A 24,283-nucleotide genomic window follows, 5' to 3' on the forward strand; every position below is an offset into this window, starting at 1 on the left:
TCATTTGACATTTCTCCTTCCCTAGAGCCCAAGTGAATCAAATGTAGTGTTTCAGAAAATTTTTTTTCTCTCCTTCTACCTCTTTATAACACATTTTACTTAGCTTTGTGGAAATTTATCTCTACTTTTTCAGCTTGGAAAGTGGATGGTTCTGAGAATTGATGTTTTTCATGCTCAGTCCTGGGCAGAGTTGCTACTATTTAAAGAGAAAACACATTTAGTCTGGATCCACCAGGATCTTTAATGAGAGAATGCGAAAAAGAAACATGCTGTTGAATGTAAACAAAAATATTATCTCCTATTCTCATCCTTTCTCCAATTTTTATTTCTTTGTCATTTTTTGCTAATGCTCTGTTTACACACCACGTTCCAGTAACTAAATAGGAATAGATGGTCTGTCAGCAGGAAAAAAAAAATGAATGCATAAATCTAGATATTGCATTTCCTTTCAATCTTCTAATGACACTTTTTTTGTTTTTTTTTTGAGACAGAGTCTGGCTATGTCACCCAGACTGGAGTGCAGTGGCAGGATCTTGGCTCACTGCAAGCTCCACCTACTGGGTTCACGTCATTCTCCTGCCTCAGCCTCCTGAGTAGCTCAAGCAACAGGTACCTGCCACCTCGCCTGGCTAATTTTTTGTATTTTTAGTAGAGACGGGGTTTCACTGTGTTAGCCAGGATGGTCTCGATCTCCTGATCTCGTTGTCCGCCTGCCTCAGCCTCCCAAAGTGCTGGGATTACAGGCGACACTACTTATTTTTTTTTTGGAATTCACTGTTTTCTGAGCTCAGCTTCGTAGTAGGAAATGCACTCATGAAAGTTAAATGCATTTTTCCATTGGTTAAAAGCTTTAGTGGAGAATGAAGCCCTTAATCCGGGGAGTCTGCCCTCTCCTATCTTTGTATGAAATTTTATCTTTTATCTTCTTGGTGCTAGGTGCTAGTGGTAGGCAGTTCATTTGCTTCAGTTCAAAAGCAAATCTAAGCACATGAAAGGTATCATCTAGAGAAATGGGTAATGGGGAAACAAATAATGGGACGTTAATAAAACAGTGTTTGAAGTTTTTTCATGTGTGTTTGTACATGTTTATATTAAATAGAATCCACAACGGAAAAAAGGTATTTTAAGTTATTGAAATAAAAATCTTTCTCTGTCTTTAATACGTGAGCAAGTAGATATTACCTTATAAGCATTAGATTGATGACAGTTTTTTTCATTTTTCCTCCTTAGGGGACATGTGGTGGCATCATAGTTCTTTGCTGCCTTGAATTAGGCATAACCATTTTTGTTTTGTTACCTCTGACTTGCAGCTTTTACGGGTCAGTATTTTATTCACTTCATTGCTTTTCTGGTTGTATTGATCACAGAAGCTGGTGACAAGATGGAATTTCAGTTAACTTGGTTCTTGGCTGGAAATGTAGATGTCAGTGAGAAATAAGCATTTGTTTCACTCTGCTGAGATTTTGGGGTTGATTTTTACTGTTGCGTATCTCTGCCTATCCTGACAGAGTCAATCTTTATAAGAAAAACAGGTGTTTTTATTCCAGGCCACCCTTTACTTTTGTTTATGAGGCACTAAAATATATAATTACATGCTTCAGAGATCTGTTAGGAAAACAAAGTTAAGTCCCTTTGTTTTTTTTTCCTTCTCCATTACATTAAATTGATTTGTAAAATCTTCCTTTCCAGTATTTATGTTTTGTTATTTTAAACTTGTAAAACCAGTAAAAAAATTTTTCATTACAAGGGAAATCTTTTTGTATTCTGTCTTAAGATAATCTTGTTTATATTTTTGCCTTATAAAATAACTGTCTTTCCTCCCATTTGTCTACTGAGGAGGAAAGTTTTCTAACCGGAGAGAGTAGAACAATCATGGTTAATAAGGAATTGAATTCCAAGATTGTTGAAAAGATAGAGAAAGGGCACCTGGACATTTTAAATGAGTTTAAGTTCCCAAGTTGAGACAAATTGTGTTTCATTGAAAAGGTATGGCCAGATTTCCACACCACTGAGAAGGGGAAAGCAGACACTGTAACAATACTTCTTTCTTTCTTCCTTTCTTTTCTTTTCTTTATCCCCCTATGCCACTTTTTTTTTTTTTTTTTTTTTTTTTGACCTAGGGGAGTGCTGGGAGAGAAGTACCCCCACCAGCAGATTATATTTCCCAGCCTGTCTGTCTCAGAGATTCCAGTCTATGTTTCCCATCCATTGAGGGCTCAGTTACCCTCGGGCTGTTTCCCACCAGTTTCCACTCTTCCCTAGATATCCCATACAGAAACTCCTGGCAGCTCACAGACTCCCCATTGAGCCCAACCCCTTCATGTAGGAAAAGGGGGGAAAAATGAAGAAAACTGGTCTTGAAAGCCTGCAGACTTTCATACCACAAGGAATGTGTTGACCACATGCATCTTAAACCAGACGAATGATGTTTGTTCAATCCTTCAACTTACTGATATTCAGCCATATCTGTTTCATGCTGTAAACTAAAACCTCAAAACCAGGAGGTTTTCCCCAGTCCTTCTCACAAACAGGGATTAAGTTGTAAATACACAGTCCCTTACATACTAAATCGTAATTTTGTTTATGGCATAATTTATCTGCAGGAGGCATTGATTTTCACAGCAAATTCCTTTATCTTTAAAAATTTCAGCCTTTATATGGGTATGCAGCCACTGAAATATTATTATAGGTGAGGCTATTTCTGAATTGCTAAGGTCACAAAACTAAATCTCGCATATTTTTGTTTTAATTTCCCATAATATGGAGCTGATGTATTTTACATTTATATCCCCTATGACTGGAACACCTACAGATTATCCAGATGTTTGTATTATTATGTGTCCTCCATACCTGATGGCAGGCATAGTTATCTTTTAAACCTGAATGCAAGCGTAATTAACAGCGCTCTCAAAACTTTTTCTATAGATAACTTACATTGAGGAGACGGATTCCTTGTGAGCCTAAATCCTACTGTCTGTAGCTGAGCGAATATAAGAGAACAACATCTGGCCTAATTTATCTTTAGGCAAAATTTAATAATGCTGAATGGCAACCTCTGGGAAAAAATCTAAGCAAGACTTGATTTAGAGTTGGCTAATAGGTAACTCTTACTTTGTATTTCTTTTTTCAAAGGGATGATTGTTTTGATCACATCAGAGTTAATAATTTTTCTTCCTTCTGTCATCAAAATGAATGTGATATTATAGTATAATGAGCTCCCAGCCTGGTTGTAAGCAGAACTCAGCTTGTAAAATCAGGACTAAGGAAGGCTAGGAAGCAACAGGGACTATCTGATTTCATGCAGAATCTTTTGTTGGCAAAGGCAAGTTTTAATACTCCATTGACTTCTCAAAGAGATCCAACCCCTATTTCATACCAACAAATGCTGGCTGATTGAAACCAGTCCTGCTTGCTTATAAATATACCTTAATTCCTCTAGCACATAGTTTAAGAAGACCAGAAATGAGGGTTTGTAAACTGGGGAGGGTTGGAAAACTTGGCTCATATTAAGGTAGGTAGTACATCAAGAAGCATGTAGAAATATTTGCCCTGAATTCATTTAACATAAATCTTAAAAAAATATATATATATATATATATGGGGTCTCACTATGTTGACCAGGCCGGTCTCTCAAACTCCTGACTTCAAGTGATCTTCCATCTTGGCCTCCCAAAGTGCTGGGATTACAGGCATGAACCACCATGCCTGACCTATTTAGCACAAATCTTGATGCAGATATTTTAATTATATCATAATTGAGTATAGTAAATCAGGGTGGGAGTTCTTTGACTCGGTTTGTGGTATAAACCATTATGGTAAATATTTATGCATGACTCAAATTGGAAACAGGAACACACATTTTGCTTAAGTCTACTGGTCTGTAGAAAGCCTGTGGTCTAAAATCTAAACTCTTAGGACACCTGCTTCATATTTTTAAAATGTTAGTCCTGTTTTTGAAGGCTTGGAATCAGGAATTTCTTCACCTATTACTCATCAAAGTTCTAGGTAAAGAACTTTTACCACTAGAATTATTTATAACTTTGCCCATGGACTCCCACTGTTGTAAAATGTTTAATTTTTTAGATATTACTTCTGGATGGATCAAGTACATATTTAACAAAGAACTACAACCCGCTTCTCAGAATTTTTGTTTATTAAGAATTTGCGTTGCCAGTGATGAGGTTTTAGGAATTGCTATGGTTTTATTAATCTAAAGGAAGCGGATAAGTTAGCATCTGACTTAAAAGCATTTGTTGTATGTCCTGTATCTTTTAAAAATATCCTATGGAAGGAATCAACTATGGGCTCAATAATTAGTATAATGAGCACATTGGTTATGAACCTTTGGTCATCTAACCAATTTAATGAAAAGGAGAATTTATTGGAAGACTCATAAGTTATAAGCCATTGCGGCAAAGTGGGAGATTCTAGGTAATACTTGGAAAGTAAGAATGAAAGTAGCTAGGACTCTCCCATCCTCTCTCTGCACAGTATGCTTATTTTCTGAGCCTGGCTCACATGCCTACGAACATAGCTTCCAGCAAATTGCAGGCTCTCCTCACATGGTATCCTTACCAAAAAGTAATCAAGATGTGTTTTCTTGAGTTTTAGGGTTGTACATCCTGGAGAAGATTAATGATTGGCTCTCTTTGTGTCCCCAACTCCAGCCATCCCTCCTTCCCATCTTTAATAGGCAGCTCTTCAAGAGTTGCTTATTCCTGAAGGAATATGACAGGAATATGTGAACTGTCAGCAATATAACAGCTTCCATTGAAACCAAAATGAGAAAGGGCATTCTTCGGAAGAAGGAAGTAGGGAATTGTGCACAGACAACAATAAGCTGAGTACATCAATTCTTTCTTGTCTCCTTTTTTTTTCGTTAGGCAAGTGTTACACACCTACCACGTGCTAGTTACTAGAAATATAGCAGCAAACACATATCAAGATGATAACAATTCCATGGAATCTGAATTATAATACCACTACTAGAAACAGAGTAAGCAGGGGTCATTTCTATGTAGAGTAGATGAGCATTTTGAATGAATATGAAAGAAGACATATAGTTTAGTTCCTTCCTTTCATTTTAAATCTATTTCTAAGTAAATTAGATGCTTGCCACTCTCCCTTCCCCCGCTGTAGTAAGCCAGAGAATAAGTGTCTCTAGCGATGGTAATGGCAAATTTTATTGTATTTCATTTTGTGTATGTGTGTGCTTGGTGAGTATTTGTTAAATGAATGGATTATTGAGGTGGTGGTGCTGTTGTCCATCAATAGTCAGGAGAAAATAATTACTGTTAACTGTGACAAAATAAACATCATTGTCATTCTTCAACATTTAAGTGGACAGAATCAAATAATTTCACATAACAAAGTCATTTTATACGATTATCTAAAGATATATTTTACAACTAATTTCTTCTGGCAGATACATCTGAATGCTGTGTCATTTCAGACTAGTTTGTGGGAATAACATTGAATAATTTTTCTGACTCAGATTGAATGATGAGTAATGTTTGCTTTGGAATAATTTCAGTCTTCCTGTATTTTATTTTCTTCACTGTAATTACAGTATAAGGCACGTAACTGTTTCTGTTGTTGGTTGAGTATTCATATTTGTTTTGTTTTTGAGCTGACCTTCATTCTCTATTTCATTCATTCATTCATTCGTTTATTCATTCATTCATTCATTTGTTCATTTTGAGACAGCGTCTGGCTCTGTCACCCAGGCTGGAGTGCAGTGGCATGATCTTGACTCACTGCAATCTCCACCTCTCAGACTGAAGAGATCCTTCCACCTTAGCCTCCCAAGTAGCTGGGACTTGAGCACGTGCCACCACACCTGGCTACCTTCTGTATTTTTTGTAGAGACCAGGGTTTCACCATGTTGACCAGGCTGGTCTTGAACTCCTGAGCTCAAGCAGTCCGCCCGCCTTGGCCTCCCAGTGTGCTGGGATTAAAGACATGAGCCACTGCGCCTAGCCTTGAGCTGACTTTTAAATCAGCTGTTAACAACTATATAACTTATATAATACATGCATAAGTCATATAAATTACATAATATGTAGAGTCTCCAGGGTTACAATTGTTAACGCTAATGTTTTTATATGGTGGGGATGTGTGTGGGACTTTATGGGAACATGTATATGTATACCACAGACACTGGAATATATGCATCCTCTCTATATATTGTTCTTCAACATGTTTATTTTTACTTACCACTTTCTCATGGACATCCTCCCATGTCATTACATATTTTCTTGTTCCTTACCTTATTCTTTCTATTATTTTATGGTATGTATGTACTCTCATTTATTTAACCAGCTGCCTCTTAGACTATGTCTCATTATTTTGGAGTCATAATCTCATATAGTGCTTCATTGTATATGCAAGATAGGCTGTGGATTTTTGTAAGAAAAATACCTAAAAGTAGATGAGGTTCAGTAAGTGAGAGTGCCTGCCTTTTACATTTTAATAATACTGTTAAATTATTCTCCAAGTGAGCTTTTACCATTTGATTCAAGACAGTATATTGTGATGGTGAAACACTTGGACAAGGAGGCATGGATTTGAATCCCAGTTCTGCTTCTTACCTGGGAATAACCTGATATAAGTGAATTAAAAGTGAATTAATGTGTTGGTGTCTCAGTTCTCTCATCTACAAAACAAAAAGGAAAACAAAAAACAAACAAACAAACAGAAAACAAATCTGCCTAATTGGGTGACTGTGAAATTAAATGTCTTAATGTAAGTCAAGTTCTTAGAAAAATGCCTAGCTTATTTTGAATGCTTTCTAGCATTATGCATTAGCTGCTCTTATTAACACCAGCATCTTATAAGGATTCCCAAGATTTAAAACTTTAGGGTCTTGACTGATTGCTGCTTTTCATGTTATCCTGCAGGGAATGCTGGGTATCCCTGTTGTCTGTTTCCATAAGGACAGGGGTTTAGTATTCATATGTAGGCAAAAGTATACACTAAGCACATTAATTTTCATAATATTGTATTAATCCTGCATCTACAAATAGTTTTCAGAGTTATTATATATCTATCTATATTACTAGTAGTAAAATATAAATAAACCCCAAATTGTTAGAGTATATAATCTTGATTTAATCATATTAGATCTTGGGAAGATTGTCTACTTTAATTGTTTCATCTGATGTTCTCATTTATATTTTTGTCTTATGTTTAGATTTTTATGGGAGGTTCTATAACAAAACACCATGTGTCCTATGTTTGCTTTTACTTAACCCTCCTTGTAAATGTTGTCCATCGCCCCCCAGTGCTTCTGTATAAAAATGTCTATGTGAGACACTTCTCTTAGTTTAGAAATGAGAAAACATTTATCTGATCTGACAAACTCATGTTTCTTTCATTCAGCTAATGAGAGTTAACTAATGTCTGCCCCTACGTTTTAACTGCCATAAAATTGGGACAATGTTCAAGATCAAAGTCACAGTAACTATCGTCGGGCATGATTTCTCATTTTTGAAACATTTTGCTGGATTAGTCTCTTTTAAACTAGTGCAAGTTTCTTTCAAGGAGATGTGATAAGAAAAGTTACGAGAGAAGTTATATGGGATAAGAAATGATGACGTATGAGCCTCGATGACAAGACACTGAAAGAATCTGCAGGTATGACCAGGAAGTGTTGTGGATAACCATGGGAATAATCACAAAGAACAGGAGAGCAGTTGTCCAAAGGCCTGGGTTCGGATCTTCATTCTCCCACTTTCTAGCTGTGTAACACTGGGCAAATTAAATTAACTCCTGCGTATCTTCATTAATTCATCTATAATCTATAAAATGAGGGGGACAATAGGCCTTATGTGAGAGGGTTGTTAAAAGTATTAAATGAGCTCATATGCATGTTAGAATAATGCTTAATGCAGAATAACTGCATTTTTAAAAAGGGTAAACTTTTTAATTATAGACTATTGAGCTTCACCTCAACCTTCAATAAAATACATTGTTGAAGAGATGACTGTGAGCATATAGAAGCGGATGATCATATCCCTGCAAGGCATTATGGATTCTCTAAGTTAATTCATGTCAAACTAAATTAATTTAGTTTTGATAGGATTATTAGACTTATACATCAGGAAGATGCACATATTAGAGCTAAATTTTAGCCAGTCATTTGATGTAAGTCTATTTATTGTAAAACTCGTTTAGAAGTGATGGACATTTATAAACTGGGTGATAGTATAATTAAATGAATTTGTTTTGGATTGAACATGTATAGATAAAGTGTATAGATTGAGTAATCAGTATCAGTCTGAAAGGAGATCCTAATGGCAGCCATAACAGTTTGTTTTCCAATTGCTCAGTTCTCCTTATTTTTTTGGCCACCTATTTGACAAGCATGATTTTGATGTATTCCTCCAAGTTATTCATGACAGAGCTAAACAAAGCAATGGAAAACAATGGGGGTTACAAAAGAACTGTGTAAGCTTGAGAAAATAATGTGTAACTAAAAAGATAAAATTCACTTGAGATCACAGTGTCCTTTTATGCAGCAAGTTTTTTGGGGGCATGTAGAAATCCAGTGGAGGACGTTTCTGGGATGAGTTTAACTGTCGCTTTCAATAATCAACTGTTTGGCACTAATAGGATTTCGAGCCTAAACTACTGGATTTAAACAAACACTAGTGTATTAAAACAAATATATGCTTATGTCTGGCAGGTTTGGAAAACACACTACAGAGCTGTGGGTGCAATTTCAGAAGCAAATATTGAAAGATCTAGAACTTTTAGTTGAGTGACAATGTGAGGTGGCTGCTGGAAAAGAGCATGTGTCATATTAGGTGAATGTAGTTCTTGCAGATAGAAAAAAATGATTTCCCCATATTGTATTTGGATCAAGCTACAGTTAAAATATTTATCAGTTTTTTAGCTCATTTATTTAAATGAGTATAATTCTTAAATGTGTTTTAAAAGTGACACTGGAAAACTCAAGAATGTTCAGAGAAGGATGATTTGGGTGATTGTGTCTGCAAATTATTTTACATGAAGATTGATGAAGAAACTTAGGGATCTGTTAGTCTGGAAACAAAGGGAGACTTGGCCTGAATAGTGTTTGAAAACATGTGGCAATGTATCTTGTGTATAACTTGCTGAATCCCATAATTGTAAACTTATATAACACAATTGCCTTTTGACCTTACGTGATAAAACAGTGTTTGTAATTTAACACTAAATAATTATTGTTATATTCAAAGGCAAAAAGTAGGATAACTTGATAGAAATGAAAGGAAAGCACAATTTTTACTTGAAGTACTGAAAAAACTTTTTAATCATTACTGAGCTCTTAAGAGAATAGACTGCCTGCAAATTTCTGTAATAGAAAGATTTCCCTGTTTTTCGTTAAAGAGAAGTTTTACTTTGTAAAACAAGTTTTACATATCATTATTTAAACAATTATTCTTTTTTTGCTTTATTTTAGAACACTGTGTAAATTCTGTGTGTCTGCCACTTTGTTTTCTTTCTGTGTGAAAAAGGAATGCGAAGTGTTTTAAATGATTAGAAACTTACTGAGGTCCAAAAAAGTTGCCAAAATCCCGCAGGAAATTAGAATTCACTTCTCTATTACATAGAATTTCATCTGCAAATTCAGGGAATGACCGCTTTGTTTGAAACTCCAAAAATCATTTCTTTCAGCTGTGCTCAGGTTTTATGACCCTGGGCAACTAAAATATGTTGCTATAAAACAGAATTTCCTTCTCATGAATATTCTGTGATACCATATATCATAATTGCTTGAAAGTTTCAGTATATGTTGTTGGAAGTAAGTTGTTACTGTTGGTATTCTATATTTTTGATTTGTAACAAGCATAACAAGATAATTGGTCCTTTAGTATGCTCTTCTTCCTAGTCATCTGAACAGTATCTAAAAGCATGCCATGAGGAAACCAGGCACAGTATGGTGCAGGCTTTCCTGTGCATCATTGGTGGAATACGTTTGGAAGTGGTCAGGCAATGAGGGATGAGAATATGTGGCTAGCCTGATTTGTAGTAACTAGTGAAGTTTACTTAGGAAATCTTAGAGAGACCATTTTTAATTCCTGTGATTTTTTGGTAGCGCTCTTCTTGGTATTGAAAAAAATCTGCGTTTCTAGGCTGTGTTCAAAGGGGGCCAGTCTTTTTTTTTTCAGCCAATAATATTAGCTACTGTTTATTAGCACTCATTACTGTAGGCAGTCATTTGGCTCATTGGAATAATAAGTCCTTTACATTCATTATCTCATTTAGTCCTCACAATATTTTTATGACTAAGGAAGAGAAGAAATTATGACTCAGAGATTTCTGATGTCTTACCTAACATCAGACAGCTAGTGAGTAGGGGTTCCTGGTTCATCTGCCTCCAGAGCTCACAACCTTCATTATTATTCTATGAAAAGTTCCAAATATAGAATGACTCAAAATATTTCCCCAAATTAACTTCGTCTTTGTTTATTGGAGCCTATTTAGTAGTGCTACAATCTGGAGATATAGATGTGAATCAGGACCAAGGCCTGGGAATACATGAGGTTTAAAGTGAGCAGGAAGATCATTAAACAAGGTAACACTCATTAATGATAATTTTGACAGGTGCTATACCAAGGGAATGTATAGTTTAAACCATTATCTGAGAATTTAATATCTGATTGTTAATATATATACACACACACACACATATATACACACATACACACACACACACACATATATTTCTGTTGAGACAGGATGTTGCACTGTCATCCAGGCTGGAGTGCAGTGTTGCAATCACTACTCACTGCAGCCTCAATTTCCTAGGCTGAAGCAATCCTTCTGCTTCAGTCTACCAAGTAGCTGGGACTATAGGTATACACCACTATGCCTTGCTTATTTTTATTTATTTACTTTTAAGTTTTTAGAGACAGGGTCTCGCCATGTTGCCCCGGTTGGTCTCAAACTCCTGGGCTCAAATGATCTGCATACCTCAGCCTCCCAAATTGTTGAGATTACAGGCATGAGCCACCATGTCTGGGCTGATTGTTCTTAAGTGTGAAATTCCTGAACTGGGGTTTGTGAGAGCAATGATACCTTGACTTATGATAATGTAATGCCTGATTGTTTGAGGTGGAAGAGTTTCATCCAGAAACTATTCCCCCCTGCCATTCTGTGGAAAAATTGTCTTCTGTGAAACCGGTCCCTGGTGCCATAAAGGTGGGGGACTGCTATACAATAGCATATAATTTTACTATAAAGAACATTTAAATAGAATAGAAAATTGTTAGTATCATCTTTAACCCTTCAACCAGCAGCCACATATGCTGGGAGTGAAGAACAACCTAATTGAGCTGTGAATACTGGGCATTTGCTGAGGTGCTGTCACTTTTGATGTAATTTATTTTCTCATCTGAAGGCTATCAGTAACCCAAGTTCACGTCTCATCAAAATGACATGGACCTTTGAGGCTTTTCAAGAGTAGTAGAAATAGGGAATGTTAAATATATTAACTCTAGAGTCTTTTGTAACAATGGAAGGCCCCCAGAGAGGACTTAACATGTAGGAGTTGTCTAATAAATATTAGCTGCTCTTATTATACTTAAACATTGTCATCAGTATCATCATGCCTACAAGTCCTGTTCATCTACTCACTAGCTTTATGACCTTGAGCCAATTCAGCTTTGCACATCTCAGAGAATGTTAATAATACTTCTGTATGCATCTCACTGAATTGTTTTGAGGATCAAATAAATTAATGTATATTGTATGAAGCAAATAAAATAAAATACATTGTATAAAAGTCGTTTGTAATTGTAAAGAGGTATATAATGGTTTATTGTTGTTATAACCCCAAAATCGTTTACCTCGGACTTGAGGCCTTAAACATCTGAACACTTTAATGAACTGCCAGTATTGATTAAGGGAAGATGGCATATTAATGTTAGAAAAAGGGAAAAAGCCTGGTCACTGATACCCACGTAGAATTCCACAAATGTAAACATCTATCGTTGAAATGATACTTAAATTGTAGGGATTATTTTTTGTTTCACCATCAAATAAGTAAGCTCTCTCAGAAAGTTTTATTTAGGGCCAGAAGGGCCAAAATTTTAACCTTTAAAGGAACACTAATCTAATGTGTTTATCTTAGAGATACTTAGAATGAGTTTTCTCTTTGAGAGACACCAAGGAATTCTTGAGTAAGCCTTAATATGCTTGAGCCAGTATTCCTGGACCAAAAAGGTACTTAAGGACCAAACCTAACACACATAAAATTGCATTCTTAACTTGGCGCTAAATGATTTGGCCAATCGTCTCTCTCTTTCCTTTAACTATATTGCAGGTATTACAGGTCCTTTTTTGTATTTATTTTTTCTCCCCATCCTAGGACATGTAGAAGTCTATGGGGGGTGGAGGAATTTCTGGAATGAGACTCTTGCCTCAAAACTGTATGAATGTATAAGTCTTTGAGATAGGCCCTGATAGAGTTAGTTAGATAAGAAGGTGGCATGTAATGGTATATTTGGCAGCTCTGTACATCTGTTTACCTCCTGTGAAAAACAGATCCACAACCAGGAACGCAGCTAGTAGTGTGTATGCTTTGTGCGCCAGGCATGGAGAGTCCCGTTTGTGGAGAGCAATGTTGAATTTGAAACCTTTCATGGAGTAGAAGTGAAGAAGAAAGAAAGTAACTAGGAATTGAAAAGACTTCAGTATATGAGAGATGCAAGACATCTCAGAGATTGAGTATAGTAAGATCACAAATATAGCTTTAACACGAGAACAATTTGTTTCACAAAGAAAGAAAGGACATTTTATGTAAAGACTGAGCACTGTGACAGACTCTGATTTGTGAAGAGACAGTGATATGTGGCCAGTGGTTTGTAATTCCAATCTTCCTGGCAGTGCTAGTTCTAATAATTCTAGCTACAGATATTCTTAGTGAAACTCAGCAGTTTTAGGGGCCTGTTTTTGAGGAAATGAATTGTAAAGTGCTCAAATTTTCAGCAAAAATTTTTTGAAATGGACTAAGAAAGATTAGTTAGCCAATATAAATAATGTAGAAAAGATAAATAAAGCGTACAGCTATTATAAAGGAGAAGCAATTCACAATATTTGTAGAAAACATGATTGTATACTGTGTGCTATTAAAACTGTTAACTCAATTAACTATTCATATAGATAATAATTACCCTGATTCAGTGACTTTTATATGTATTAGCAATAGAATGTGGGAAATATTAGTTGAAAAAAGTATATTCGAAGTTGCAACTGAAAATATAAAATAATAAAATGTTTATTACAGGTTACAAAGTAAATCTTAATTGGAATGATGTATAAAATTCGTCAGAGTTTAATTAGATGTAATTAGATGTTTCGTTGAATTCCAATCTCAATTTCATCTGGAAAAAATAAAGTGGATATTTAGAAACTTAAGAAGGAATAATCAAAGCAGTGTCCTGTTCAGCGACCGAAGTGTATTATAATATTACAGCAGTTAAAACAGTGTAGTGTTGACTCAGCAATTAATGGAAAGATCAGTGGGACCTAGTGGGACCCCTGGACAAGCCCCCCAAGGACAGCGTTATGCAGTTTCCTCTGGAGACTCTTAAAAGTCCCAGAAGTGCCGTCAGCCATTAGCGGGAGTAAGTGTGGGGGTCCGAACTCTCTCATCTCCAGCTCAACTTGAACAGCTCTGCATTTGTGTGTTTTATATATTGGGTTCCCACAATTATATTTAGGTTTCACATTTTGAAACGTTTTCATTGCCCTACTCTTAACATATGGTAGAGGATGCCTCACTAGCCATGTGTGGCGTATGAAACAAATTATGTTGGGGAAGTGAGGCTTACTATGGGAGGAGGGGGCAGATGTTAATATTTCACCTTGGCAAAAAATATAAATTCCAGATGAATTAAGAAACAACTACTTGAAAGAAACACTTGTAGGTATTTGCATGCTCTCTGGATAAAAGGAATTTCTAAACATTAAAGTAGTAGAAGTTAATGGAAAAGCCTGATGAATAGTTGCTTGTGTAACAATAGAAAAAACAAAAAACAAAACAAAACAAAAAAACACAAAAAAACAGATCTCCCACCAAACATCCAAAATGTAAGCAACAACAAGACGAGGCAGTGCCTTATGGTCAAGAGATTGCTGGGGCAATGGACAGTTAGTCTAAGGTTTGGGTCTGGTAGCTTAAGATGCCATTGTGCTCTGACTGTGGCTTGCCCCACTCAGTGTATTAGAGTATGGCTGTCTGTGAGTCTGATTCATGTCTCTGCCATGTGTCACATTATTTTGATGGCATCAATGTTTTGTTCTGTGAAGATAATTTCTCCTTATCTTTTGTTCTATTAATGTTTACACAGCTCAATCAATAAAGCTTGTTCGCACCCAGGAACCTCTCCTTCTCTGTCTCTGTTCTCTGTCTTGCAGGAATTGAGGGTGGCTTCTGGTGTTTTGTGTGGCTTCATCATTTCCTTCCTGCCTCTCATCCACTTCATGATGTAATTCTTGGCACTTTTACTTCCTTTGTAGAGTAGGATGTGATGTCATAGAGAAGGGGACAGGGCTATCCAAATTCTCTCAATTGCTGGGAGGAGCTGTCCAGGTGTGCTGAGGGGCCTGTACTCAGGAAGAGAAACAGGGAATCCTCCACAGTGAGTAACCCCAATTTCAAGTGCACCCAAATTTCCGTTAAAACATTGTCCAGTACACTGGAGTTTCTTCTTTGGCCCTTTCTAGATTTAATCAGTTTGCCTTTAGACATTCCCAGTTCAGCTCAATTTTCCTCCTTTCTCACCCTCCTCCTATCTTTCTCTTCTTTCCCCATCGTATGCCTTTCCCTCCAGTTGCCCTCTTCCTTGCTTGCTTCCTGTGTGTCTGTGTCTATTGACCTCCTGCCCATATCTTTTATGAGAGACCCGTTGCCTTTCATTTGAGGCAGTGCTCACCCTATATATAGTCCATGTGAACACAGCATCTCCTTTCAGTAATTCATAATTATGTACTGTTCTACTTACAGTTCTTATTTTAAAACTTCTGTCAGCTTTTTGTTTTCATATCGGCTTCTTCCTCTTTCCCCTGTGCTCTATTTTTTCCCCCTTTTCAGCTCTATTGTGCAGTTTCCTTATTGCCTTTTTTTCCAATATATATATACTCCTCTTCCCTAAACAACTTCGCCTATGTTTCTGTTTCCCCTTTTCCAGTGTTCAGTTCAGCTCTACAGTGTCCTCCTCTGCGAGGACCACTTTCCTTCTTTCCCTTTCACGTACTTGTTGCTATACCCTTGTTGTAGTGTGGCTCATATTTCTGTATTCTTTAAAGAATTTACAACTATGAGTAAGGACGGGGCTGATCAGGATTGGGAAAAGGGGGAATTTCCTGGGAACTAGAAAGGAGAGAATAGGAAAGTATCTGAAAAGTTAGGATGGGCAGGCTGCGTGCAACACACTGAAGGGCCTCGATGAACAGAGCCTTCACTTGTGAATCAGTTGAAATTTGGTTATTGACAGTATAAGAGATCACAGAGCCGTTTTGAACAGATTTGGAAGCCTTTTCAAGTTTACATTTTCAGAATGACCCTGTTAATTCTTAATAATTATGATTCTTCGAATAATAATAGATTGGAACTCTAGTGTTTCTAAGTTACAAGAGGCCATGACTTGAGCATGAAGCTCCTGCATAGCATCTTTAATTAGGTGTCATCTACCCTTGGAGTAGGTCATTGTGAAGATGTGTGTAACTTGTTTCTTGTACCCAGATGTGGTCCCTGTAGTTCATGTTGGTGCACAGTAGGGGCACTACTGTTTATTGTTTCTACCACATGGGGTTAAGTCCCTGGAAAAATAAAGGAACCTGATTTCCAGGGCTGATGGTCTAAGACCTGTGGAAATAATCAGCTATGTCCTGTGTATTCCACACCCTTTGTTTAAAAGAACCCCTTTCACAAAAGATAGGTAGGGCAGAAGAGGAGAGAAAGAGAATGGGACTGAGTTCATATGACTGAGATAGGCTAAATGGGAAGAGGAAAGGGCTTACTTGAAATTAATTGGAAAAGGCAAAGGAAAGGAAACTGAGCTGAACTGGAAAACACACTGTAATGAGTTACTTGGGTTCCTGTATGCTTCTTTCAATATTTTGGGCATGAATCCAGTGAGGCTGTTTGTGACCACACTCTGTTCTCTTCTATTGGTAGTATTCAGGCTCCATGTTTCCAAGGACCTGGAATCTTAGGAAACATTTTAACAGCCTGAAAACATGACTTTCACCATAAAATATTAGAAACTTTTTAAATAAAGGAAATTATATACATTTGTTAACTTGTTTTCTTTAGGGTTCACATTTCTTTCTTGGTGTGTATGCCTTTGTGACATGTTTGAAGGATGGCCCCTTTTTGTTGCAGAAATTTCCGATTTAAATGTCCAAAAAAATTACGTTCTCCCTTTGGGCACCTGACCTGTATGATGGACTCTTACTTTGATGTAAAAGCCCCTTCCCCTGTAGTAAAATAAGCAGAGAATGCATGATTCACATACATTTTCATTTTGTATGCTGCCGTGCAATAATCTCGGAATCTTATGTTTATATTTTAGGCACTAGAAAAACACCCCAACTCACCAATGACAGCAAAGCAGATATTGGAAGTCATTCAGAAAGAAGGGTTAAAAGAAACAAGGTCAGTATCCATATTTAAAACATTTTCTGTTTTCATTAAATAATAATTGCCACTCGTTGCTAAGCAGTAGGTGTATCTAGATTTTGATATTGTAGTTGATTGTGAATTGGGTAACTACCCACAAATTCTTTTCTAATTGAGAAGTAGTTGGATGGTTTAAGATTTCCTTGGACTTGCCTGTTACCTTAATACATTACATTAGATGGATTGATACAGGAGGTACTTTCTTAACAAAGAACAGCACTGTGTGACTTAGCCCCTCCTTGAAGTTATTCCTGTTTCTTTTTCTTGTAAGAGGAGATCGTGTTTCTGAAACCAGGTGGTGAAAGAGAAACACTTTTACAGGTTTAATAGGTAGATCCCAGGATATAAAGATGAGCTCACTTTGATAAAATTCAGTGCCAGTAAATCTGGTTGAAAATCTAGTCCTCTTATGTTTAAGAAACTCTACTTGGTGCATCCTGTAATAACTGTTGAGCCTAATATTTACCCTTTTAAAATGTACAGTTTAGTGGATTATGTTATATTCACAAAGTTCTGCATCATCAACGTTATCAAACTTTAGAACATTTTCATCACCCTAAAATGAAACCCTACACCCATTAGCGGTCACTCCATATCCCAACTATTGCCTCTGGCAGCTGCTAGTCCACTTTCTGTCTCTATGGACTTGCTATTCTAGACATTTAATATAAGTGGAATATAGATATGTAGCCTTTTGTGAAAGGCTTATTGGACTTAGCATATAATGTTTTCAGGGTTTCCTCATGTTGTAGCATATAACAGGAATTCCTTTGGTTGCCAGATAATATTTCAGTGATGATTCTTTATTCTTAGGTATTAATTTTATGGTTTTAGATAGCAAGTTAGGGCCGTATAGATGATATTACTCAAGGAGAAAAAGGTTCACTATAGGATAAAACAACTATGATGTTGTCATATGTGTATGTAATCAGCCTTGTTACATAGAATAGATTTGTGTACATGAGTTGTCCATCTGTAAGCCACTGAGCATACAGTAATCACAACTTGATGAAATTAAACCTACCGAACTACCTTTTGAATGTTTTCATTTGATGTGGATATAGAAACTGCTAAGATAAATAAATATCCTTCTGAGGCTGAATTTTTGTGAAAAGTAGGTTTCAGCTATAACTCCTATAACTTTAACGTGTGGGTAACATCAGCCTTTAGCTGTTTAAAATGTATCTTTTGCAAGGTAGGTCCATAGACATCACAATTTACTGGGGTACAGGAAACCTATGCTCAAATTTTCATTTTTTATTTTGGAGACTTTTTTTCTGCCTGCTCTGTAGAAGTAGCCTAAGATAATATAACCACATTGTGTTTGCACTAATTGTTCCCCCACAAAGTGGAGGCAGCAGTGGGCAGGTTAGTTGCTAACAGTACCTAACAACTCTGTTAAAGGAGATCCTATTTTAACCCAGATGTCAGTTTAAGGAGTTAGGGAACAAAATCAGGAAAACAGGAGATTAATTTTCTTCTTGCCACCTGTCAGTAACCCTGGAAATATTTATGACAATTAGAAAGCACTGAAAATATTTGTGCCATAGTCAAAAGAAAAGAAGGGCTAAAAATCTAAGGATGTCAACTGTCTTATGTGGGCGTTGTTGCCAGAGGAATCTGCCAATGTGGACATAAAAAGCACCTCCTAAAAGCAGACATTTGAAATTCGTTCATTAAGATATTCTTCTCCACAGGAGTGACTCTGCTGTTATCAGTTGTTATGAAGCTGGAGATATAAAAATCCCTGTACTGTGACTCACAACAACATTTTAATTACACTTGTTATATTATAGCATTATTTCACAATTTTCAAAATGCTGGTCCTCCCAGAATGGTATATAAGAGGGCTTTCAGCATGCGTAGTTAACAAAGACAAACAAATTTTAAAAACCAACTTCTTCAAAGAGTAATTAAAGAACGCTGAAATGGGGAATGTAACTCCTTAGTCCTCTAAATTGAATCTGTCTCCCCACTTCACCCTCTGCGTCACTATTTGTCCTTCTGTAAGGAAGAAAAAAGTCCTTTGTTACAAATACTCATGAACCAGTATAGTATTAGTGAAGTACCTGCACACAGTTACCGGTTTGAATAGGAAAAGGAAAAGCAAAGAAAGAGAACACAGTTAAAGTTTTCTTCTGTAAAATCTGCTCTGCATCAAGTGGCCTCAGACTATGCATTTTGTGCTCCCATTTGTTTTTTCATTCTATTTCTTTAAATTTCCCCCTTCTTGTCAATGGTAATCCATTACTTACGACTCATGCATCTGTGCTCACTGTTCCCTTGTTTTCTAGTTCTAATTTTCTTGTTAGAGTCATCTCTAAAATAAACATACCTAGCTTTTGAGTGAGTTTAGGACTGTCTTGTATGGATGGATGTTGTTTCAAGGAGCAGATATGGACACTTATTTTGCCTCCTTAATGTACTGTTTTGCTACTTTCCAAGTTCTTAAATGTTTTCCAAATATTTAAGGTAGTTGAGTAAATGAAATGTAACTGTATGTGTTTTTCTTAAGTAAAGTTTACAAATTCCACCTTCATGAGGTCAAACATAGCTGATTGATTTCTAGGTATTTACTAATGATGTGTTTCAAGAAATGCACATTAGTAATATGCGTGATTAAATACAGGGAAGTGCTTGTAAAGTTACTAATACGGCCATAACCCTCTGGTGGTCTTTTCTATGGATGAGAGGTAATGTTTTAATGGTCCTCCCCCAAACAGTCCTCTACTGTACCTAGCATTTCTAGACAATAGAAGATAAGGTCTTCAGCCACCATCATCATTCCAACCTGTACTCAAAGCAAGGCCATTTGTGTCAGGTACTATGGGGGTCCTTCATTCTGTATGTGTCAGGCAGGTCTCCGACAGCGCTTACCTCGCTGTACTTTAATTTTGTCTTTGTATGTCTTCCCTGCCTATGTGTGAGCTCCTTAAGGGCAGGGTACCTAACGCTTCTGGCTCTCGGCAGACACTCAATAAATAGTTGTTTAGTCAATAATCTTCATTCTCAAGATGTTAATTTGCTGGTGCTTAGTAATGACTTTGGCTTGCATTCAGAGTTAGAAACTTCTTTTTAACATGTTGTGTTTTTAATGATATGTAATAGTAGTTATTTTTAACATCAAAAGAAACTTAACAGGTTTGTGGAAATCCCATTAAATATATGTATGCTGATAGTTTCCAGCAGATTATCTGTGAACAACTGAAGTTATCGTGCTGTTGCTTGTTTTCAAACACTGTGAAAGCTACTAGTTTAAACTTGTAACTTATAATAGAAAAACTACATTAGTAATTTTGGCAAAACTAATGAGGATATTTGAATGTGTTCAGTATATATGTTACTGTTATTTGAGGTGAAATTTGACATTGTATGCTGTGTTTTCCTCTTTACAAGTGACACTTTAAGTCATATAATGTTCATGTAGACATGATAAAAATAGGACTTTTTACATCATGTTCTGTGTCTCCATATTATTGATGAAATGTGTACAGTAGGATTAAATTCTATTTGGAAAAGCCGGAATGAAATAAGTACCTTCCATGTGGGCAAAAAGAAGTATGAAATATGAATATAATAAATTAGCAGAAGGACATGTGGTTTTGTTGAAAAAAAAATAGAATGATTTTTTAAGACCTGGTTTTCTTTCTTATGAAAATACTCTTGGTAATTTTTACTTCCCCTCTGTATAATAGGATAGAAGATTTTATTAATGTCATTTTATTCTGGTCCCTCTGTGTACTTGCTTCACTGATTCTGAGTGTTTTTAGGGCTTCTGTTCCTTTATGTTTATTAATTGTCAACAGTTGATCAATCAAAGTATTGGAAGGCTTTTCAGATGATTGGAATCATATAATCAAATAGCCATGCTGCTTCTATAAACGGGATTAAAATGTGAATACTCCAGTCTGCTGCTTTTGTGGATGGATATTTGATATCCCTCTTTGGACTTCTCAGCTAAACATCCCCACTTCCTTCCTCAGGGAGTTAGGGTGCTGCCGTGGAGTATGTTCTCGTCTGCAGTAAGTGAAAATATTTGTTTAGAAAAGAGGAGTAAGTCTAGTTACAGTGTTGCTTTGGATGATTTTGGGGGTCATTCCAATTCTGATTTTCTGTTTTTGATTTGCTTGTTCAGAAGTTATCATTCCTTTACCAAGAGGACTGTGGGATTTTTGATGCCTGAGGATGTGTTTTTTGATGCCATGTCTCACATAATTTTTCAAGTGATGCTTCCAAAGAAATGTGTGCTCTGTTATAGTAACATATCCAGGGGTTGCAAGGTCATGGAGTAAGGCTTACCTGACTTATGTAGTGAGAGCAAAACAACCATTCATCAGTGAGGAATAATTTTTGTATGTGCTGGACATTATCATTATAAGATACCTGTTACTAATGTAGCAGGAACTGTGATTTAGTTTTATATTATTTGGTAATAGGCAAATAGTTTATAATGAGCCTGAAGTGGTCATAAAATTAAAATATATATACACACACAAACCACACAAGGCAATTAAGAAAACCTCTGTTGGGTTGAGGGCAAGACAGTATTTATGAGGTACATTTTAACAATATTAGAGATGCCATACTTTAGATTTAAAAACTATGTTAAATTTCATCAACTGTTTACAGAGAAGCAACCTATAATTATATATTTCAGTAGGGACATTTTAAAAAGTTTTATAAACAGTATCTGTCATGTTTAGTGTTCCTCAGAATAATGGACATATTTTAGATTTTGTGATGTAGAACATGCATTGACATCCCAGATTTTGTCATTATTCTAGTATCAATGAGAATTTTTTATTCCACTGATAATTCCGGAATCTATTTTTACCTCGTTTTGTTTAAGACTTTTTATGTTTTCTGTTTTGCAATCTCTGTTATGATATGCTGAAATTAGAATCTCCACTTTGTACTGTGGTTTATTAAAGATGTTGCATTTCTTTAGGGGGATAACATGTCAGAAATTCTATTACCATGTATAGTGACAAACAATAAAATTTCTTGGCATTGCTCTTGGTGAGATTTATGTTGCTAATTAGTGCTTTAGGAGATGATTCTTTCTTGCCGCTGCAATGTTTTGCCTAGAGATAAGAAATAAACGCAAGTAATTTCTACTGCAAAATCAATTCTTATCTGCAGACTCCATGTTGGCGCCCTTCCTTTAATACTGAAATGGTGGTCTAGTTTGTTTGTGTTGGGCATTTTAGAATTACAGTGTTAGCTCACAGTGTCATCCCTGCCATTTGTTAACATCTAATTCTCTCATTGTGTAAATGGTGTGCACAGTCAGCTACTTAGAGAGGGATGTATGAGACAATGGTGTTATTAAACAGAAACACAGGGCAATTTGCATATATTTATGTGTGTACATGTGTATAAGCAAGCTTCGAGAATAATCTAGTTCTTAGTTGACATAAAATTTTACTTGTCATCATTACTCAGATTAGAAATCTCAATCAGTGCCATTCTTAACTCCCCGGACGTCATGGCCAGATGGTTCTGGGTAGTGTTAGTTTTACTTCCTAAGCACGTCTTTCTTTCTGTGTACCATACTTTTTGCAATTCTTCAGATACTTTTCATTTCTTACCTGGATTATTGCACTATCTTCTTATCTGGTCATCTTATCCCAAGTCTTCCTTCTCCCTTTACAAATCTGTTTTTTTTTTTTTTTTTCCTCAAAACTGACTTCAGTTTATAGTAGCATTTCTTAATAAGGAATCCATAATGCAGGCATTCATTGAGGATATTGCAGGTTTGATTCCAGACCATCACAATAAGCAGAATATTGCATAAAAGGGAGTCACACAAATTGGTTTCCCAGCGCATATAAAAGTCGTGTTTATATACTGTAGTCTATTGGGTGTGCAGTAGCATTATGTCTGAAAAACACTATGCATACCTTAATTAAAAAAATACTTTATGCTGGACATGGTGGCTCATGCGTGTTATCCCAGCACTTTGGGAGGCCAAGGAAGGAGGACTACTTGAGCCCAGGAGTTTGAGACCAGCCTGGACAACAACAGAAACAGTGAGACCCTGTTTCTACAAAAAATAGAATATTAGCCAGACTTGGTGGTACATACCTATAGTTCCAGATATTAATTAGGGAGGCTGAAGCAGGAGGATCACTTGAGCCGATGTGGTCAGGCTGTAGTGAGCTGAGATGGTGCCACTCCACTCCAACCTGGGTGACTGAATGAGACCCTATCTAAAAAAAATGATAACAATCATCTGAACCTTCAACAAGTCATAATCACTTTGCTGGTGGAGAGAGCCTTGTCTTGATGTTGATAGCTGCTGACTGATCAGGATAGTGGTTGCTGAAGGATGGAATGGCTGTGGCAGTTGCTTAAAGTAAGACAACAGTGAAGTATTCTGTATTGATTGACACTTCCTGTCCTGAAATATTTCTGTGGTATGCAATGCTATTTGACAATATTTTACCCATAGTAGAACTTATTTTAAAGCTGGAGTCAGCCCATGCTGTTGCTTTGTATCAACTAAATTAATGTAATATTCTAAATCATTTATTTGTATTTCAACAGTGTTCACAGTATCTTCACCAGAAGTAGATTTTATCTCAAGAAATTATCTTCATTACACATCTATAAGAAGCACCTCCCGACCTGTGAAAGTTTTATCATGATATTGAAATAATTCAGTCACAACTTTGGGCTCCACTTCAAATTCTGGTTCTCTTGTCATTTCTACCACATCTGCAGTTACTTCCTCCACTGAAGTGTTGAAGTTGATCAGAATCCACTTCTTCCATACTCTTGTTAATGTTGCTATTGTGACCACCTTCCGTGGATCATGAATGTTCTCAATGGCATCTAGAAGGGTGAACTCTTTTCTGAAGATTTTCAGTTCACTTTGCTCAGATTCATCAGAGGAATTGCTATCTATGGCTGTTATAGCCTTAGGAAATATATATATATATATATAGCCTTAGGAAATATATATATATATTTATAATATATTTATATATATTATAAATATATATATATATATATTTTTTTTTTTTTGAGATGGAGTCTTACTCTGTCGCCCAGGCTGGAGTTCAGTGGCCGGATCTCAGCTCACTGCAAGCTCCGCCTCCCGGGTTTATGCCATTCTCCTGCCTCAGCCTCCTGAGTAGCTGGGACTACAGGTGCCCACCACCACGCCCGGCTAGTTTTTTGTATTTTTTAGTAGAGACGGGGTTTTACCATGTTAGCCAGGATGGTCTCGATCTGCTGACCTCGTGATCCACCGGTCTCGGCCTCCCAAAGTGCTGGGATTACAGGCTTGAGTCACCGCACCCGGCCGGAAATATATTTCTTAAATAAGAAGACTTGAAAATCAAAATTATTCCTTGATTTATGGACTGCAGAATAGATGTTGTCTTAGCAGGTATGAAAGCAACGTTAGTCTCTTTGTGCATCTCCCTCATCTCTTGGGTGACTAGATACATTGTCAGTGAACAGTAGTATTTTGAAAGGAATCTTTTTTTTTTTTTTTTTTTTTTTTTAGCAGTAAGTCTTAACAGCTTAAAATATTCAGTAAACCATTTTGTAAACAGATGTGGTGTCATGCATGCTTTGTTTTTTCATTTATAGAGTACAGGT

General features: G+C 36.4%; 1 protein-coding gene across 7 annotated transcripts in view; it reads left to right on the top strand.

Annotated features, from left to right (window-relative positions):
- The window catches only part of ASXL3 (ASXL transcriptional regulator 3), a 173,782-nt gene that overhangs the window by 12,754 nt on the left and 136,745 nt on the right, over window positions 1–24,283 (top strand). For 4 of the 7 annotated variants that reach the window (XM_009192582.3, XM_017951656.3, XM_009192585.3 and 1 more), the window contains exon 2: window positions 16,566–16,648. In XM_009192582.3, the coding sequence (XP_009190846.1) occupies window positions 16,566–16,648 (83 nt within the window). Of the gene's footprint in view, window positions 1–10,933; window positions 14,631–16,565; window positions 16,649–24,283 lie in introns of those variants that run through there. The other 3 variants (XM_009192584.4, XM_009192586.4, XM_009192583.4) reach the window with 1 other exon arrangement.

The sequence above is a fragment of the Papio anubis genome, chromosome 19, assembly GCF_008728515.1.
Source record: "Papio anubis isolate 15944 chromosome 19, Panubis1.0, whole genome shotgun sequence".
NCBI lineage: Eukaryota > Metazoa > Chordata > Mammalia > Primates > Cercopithecidae > Papio > Papio anubis.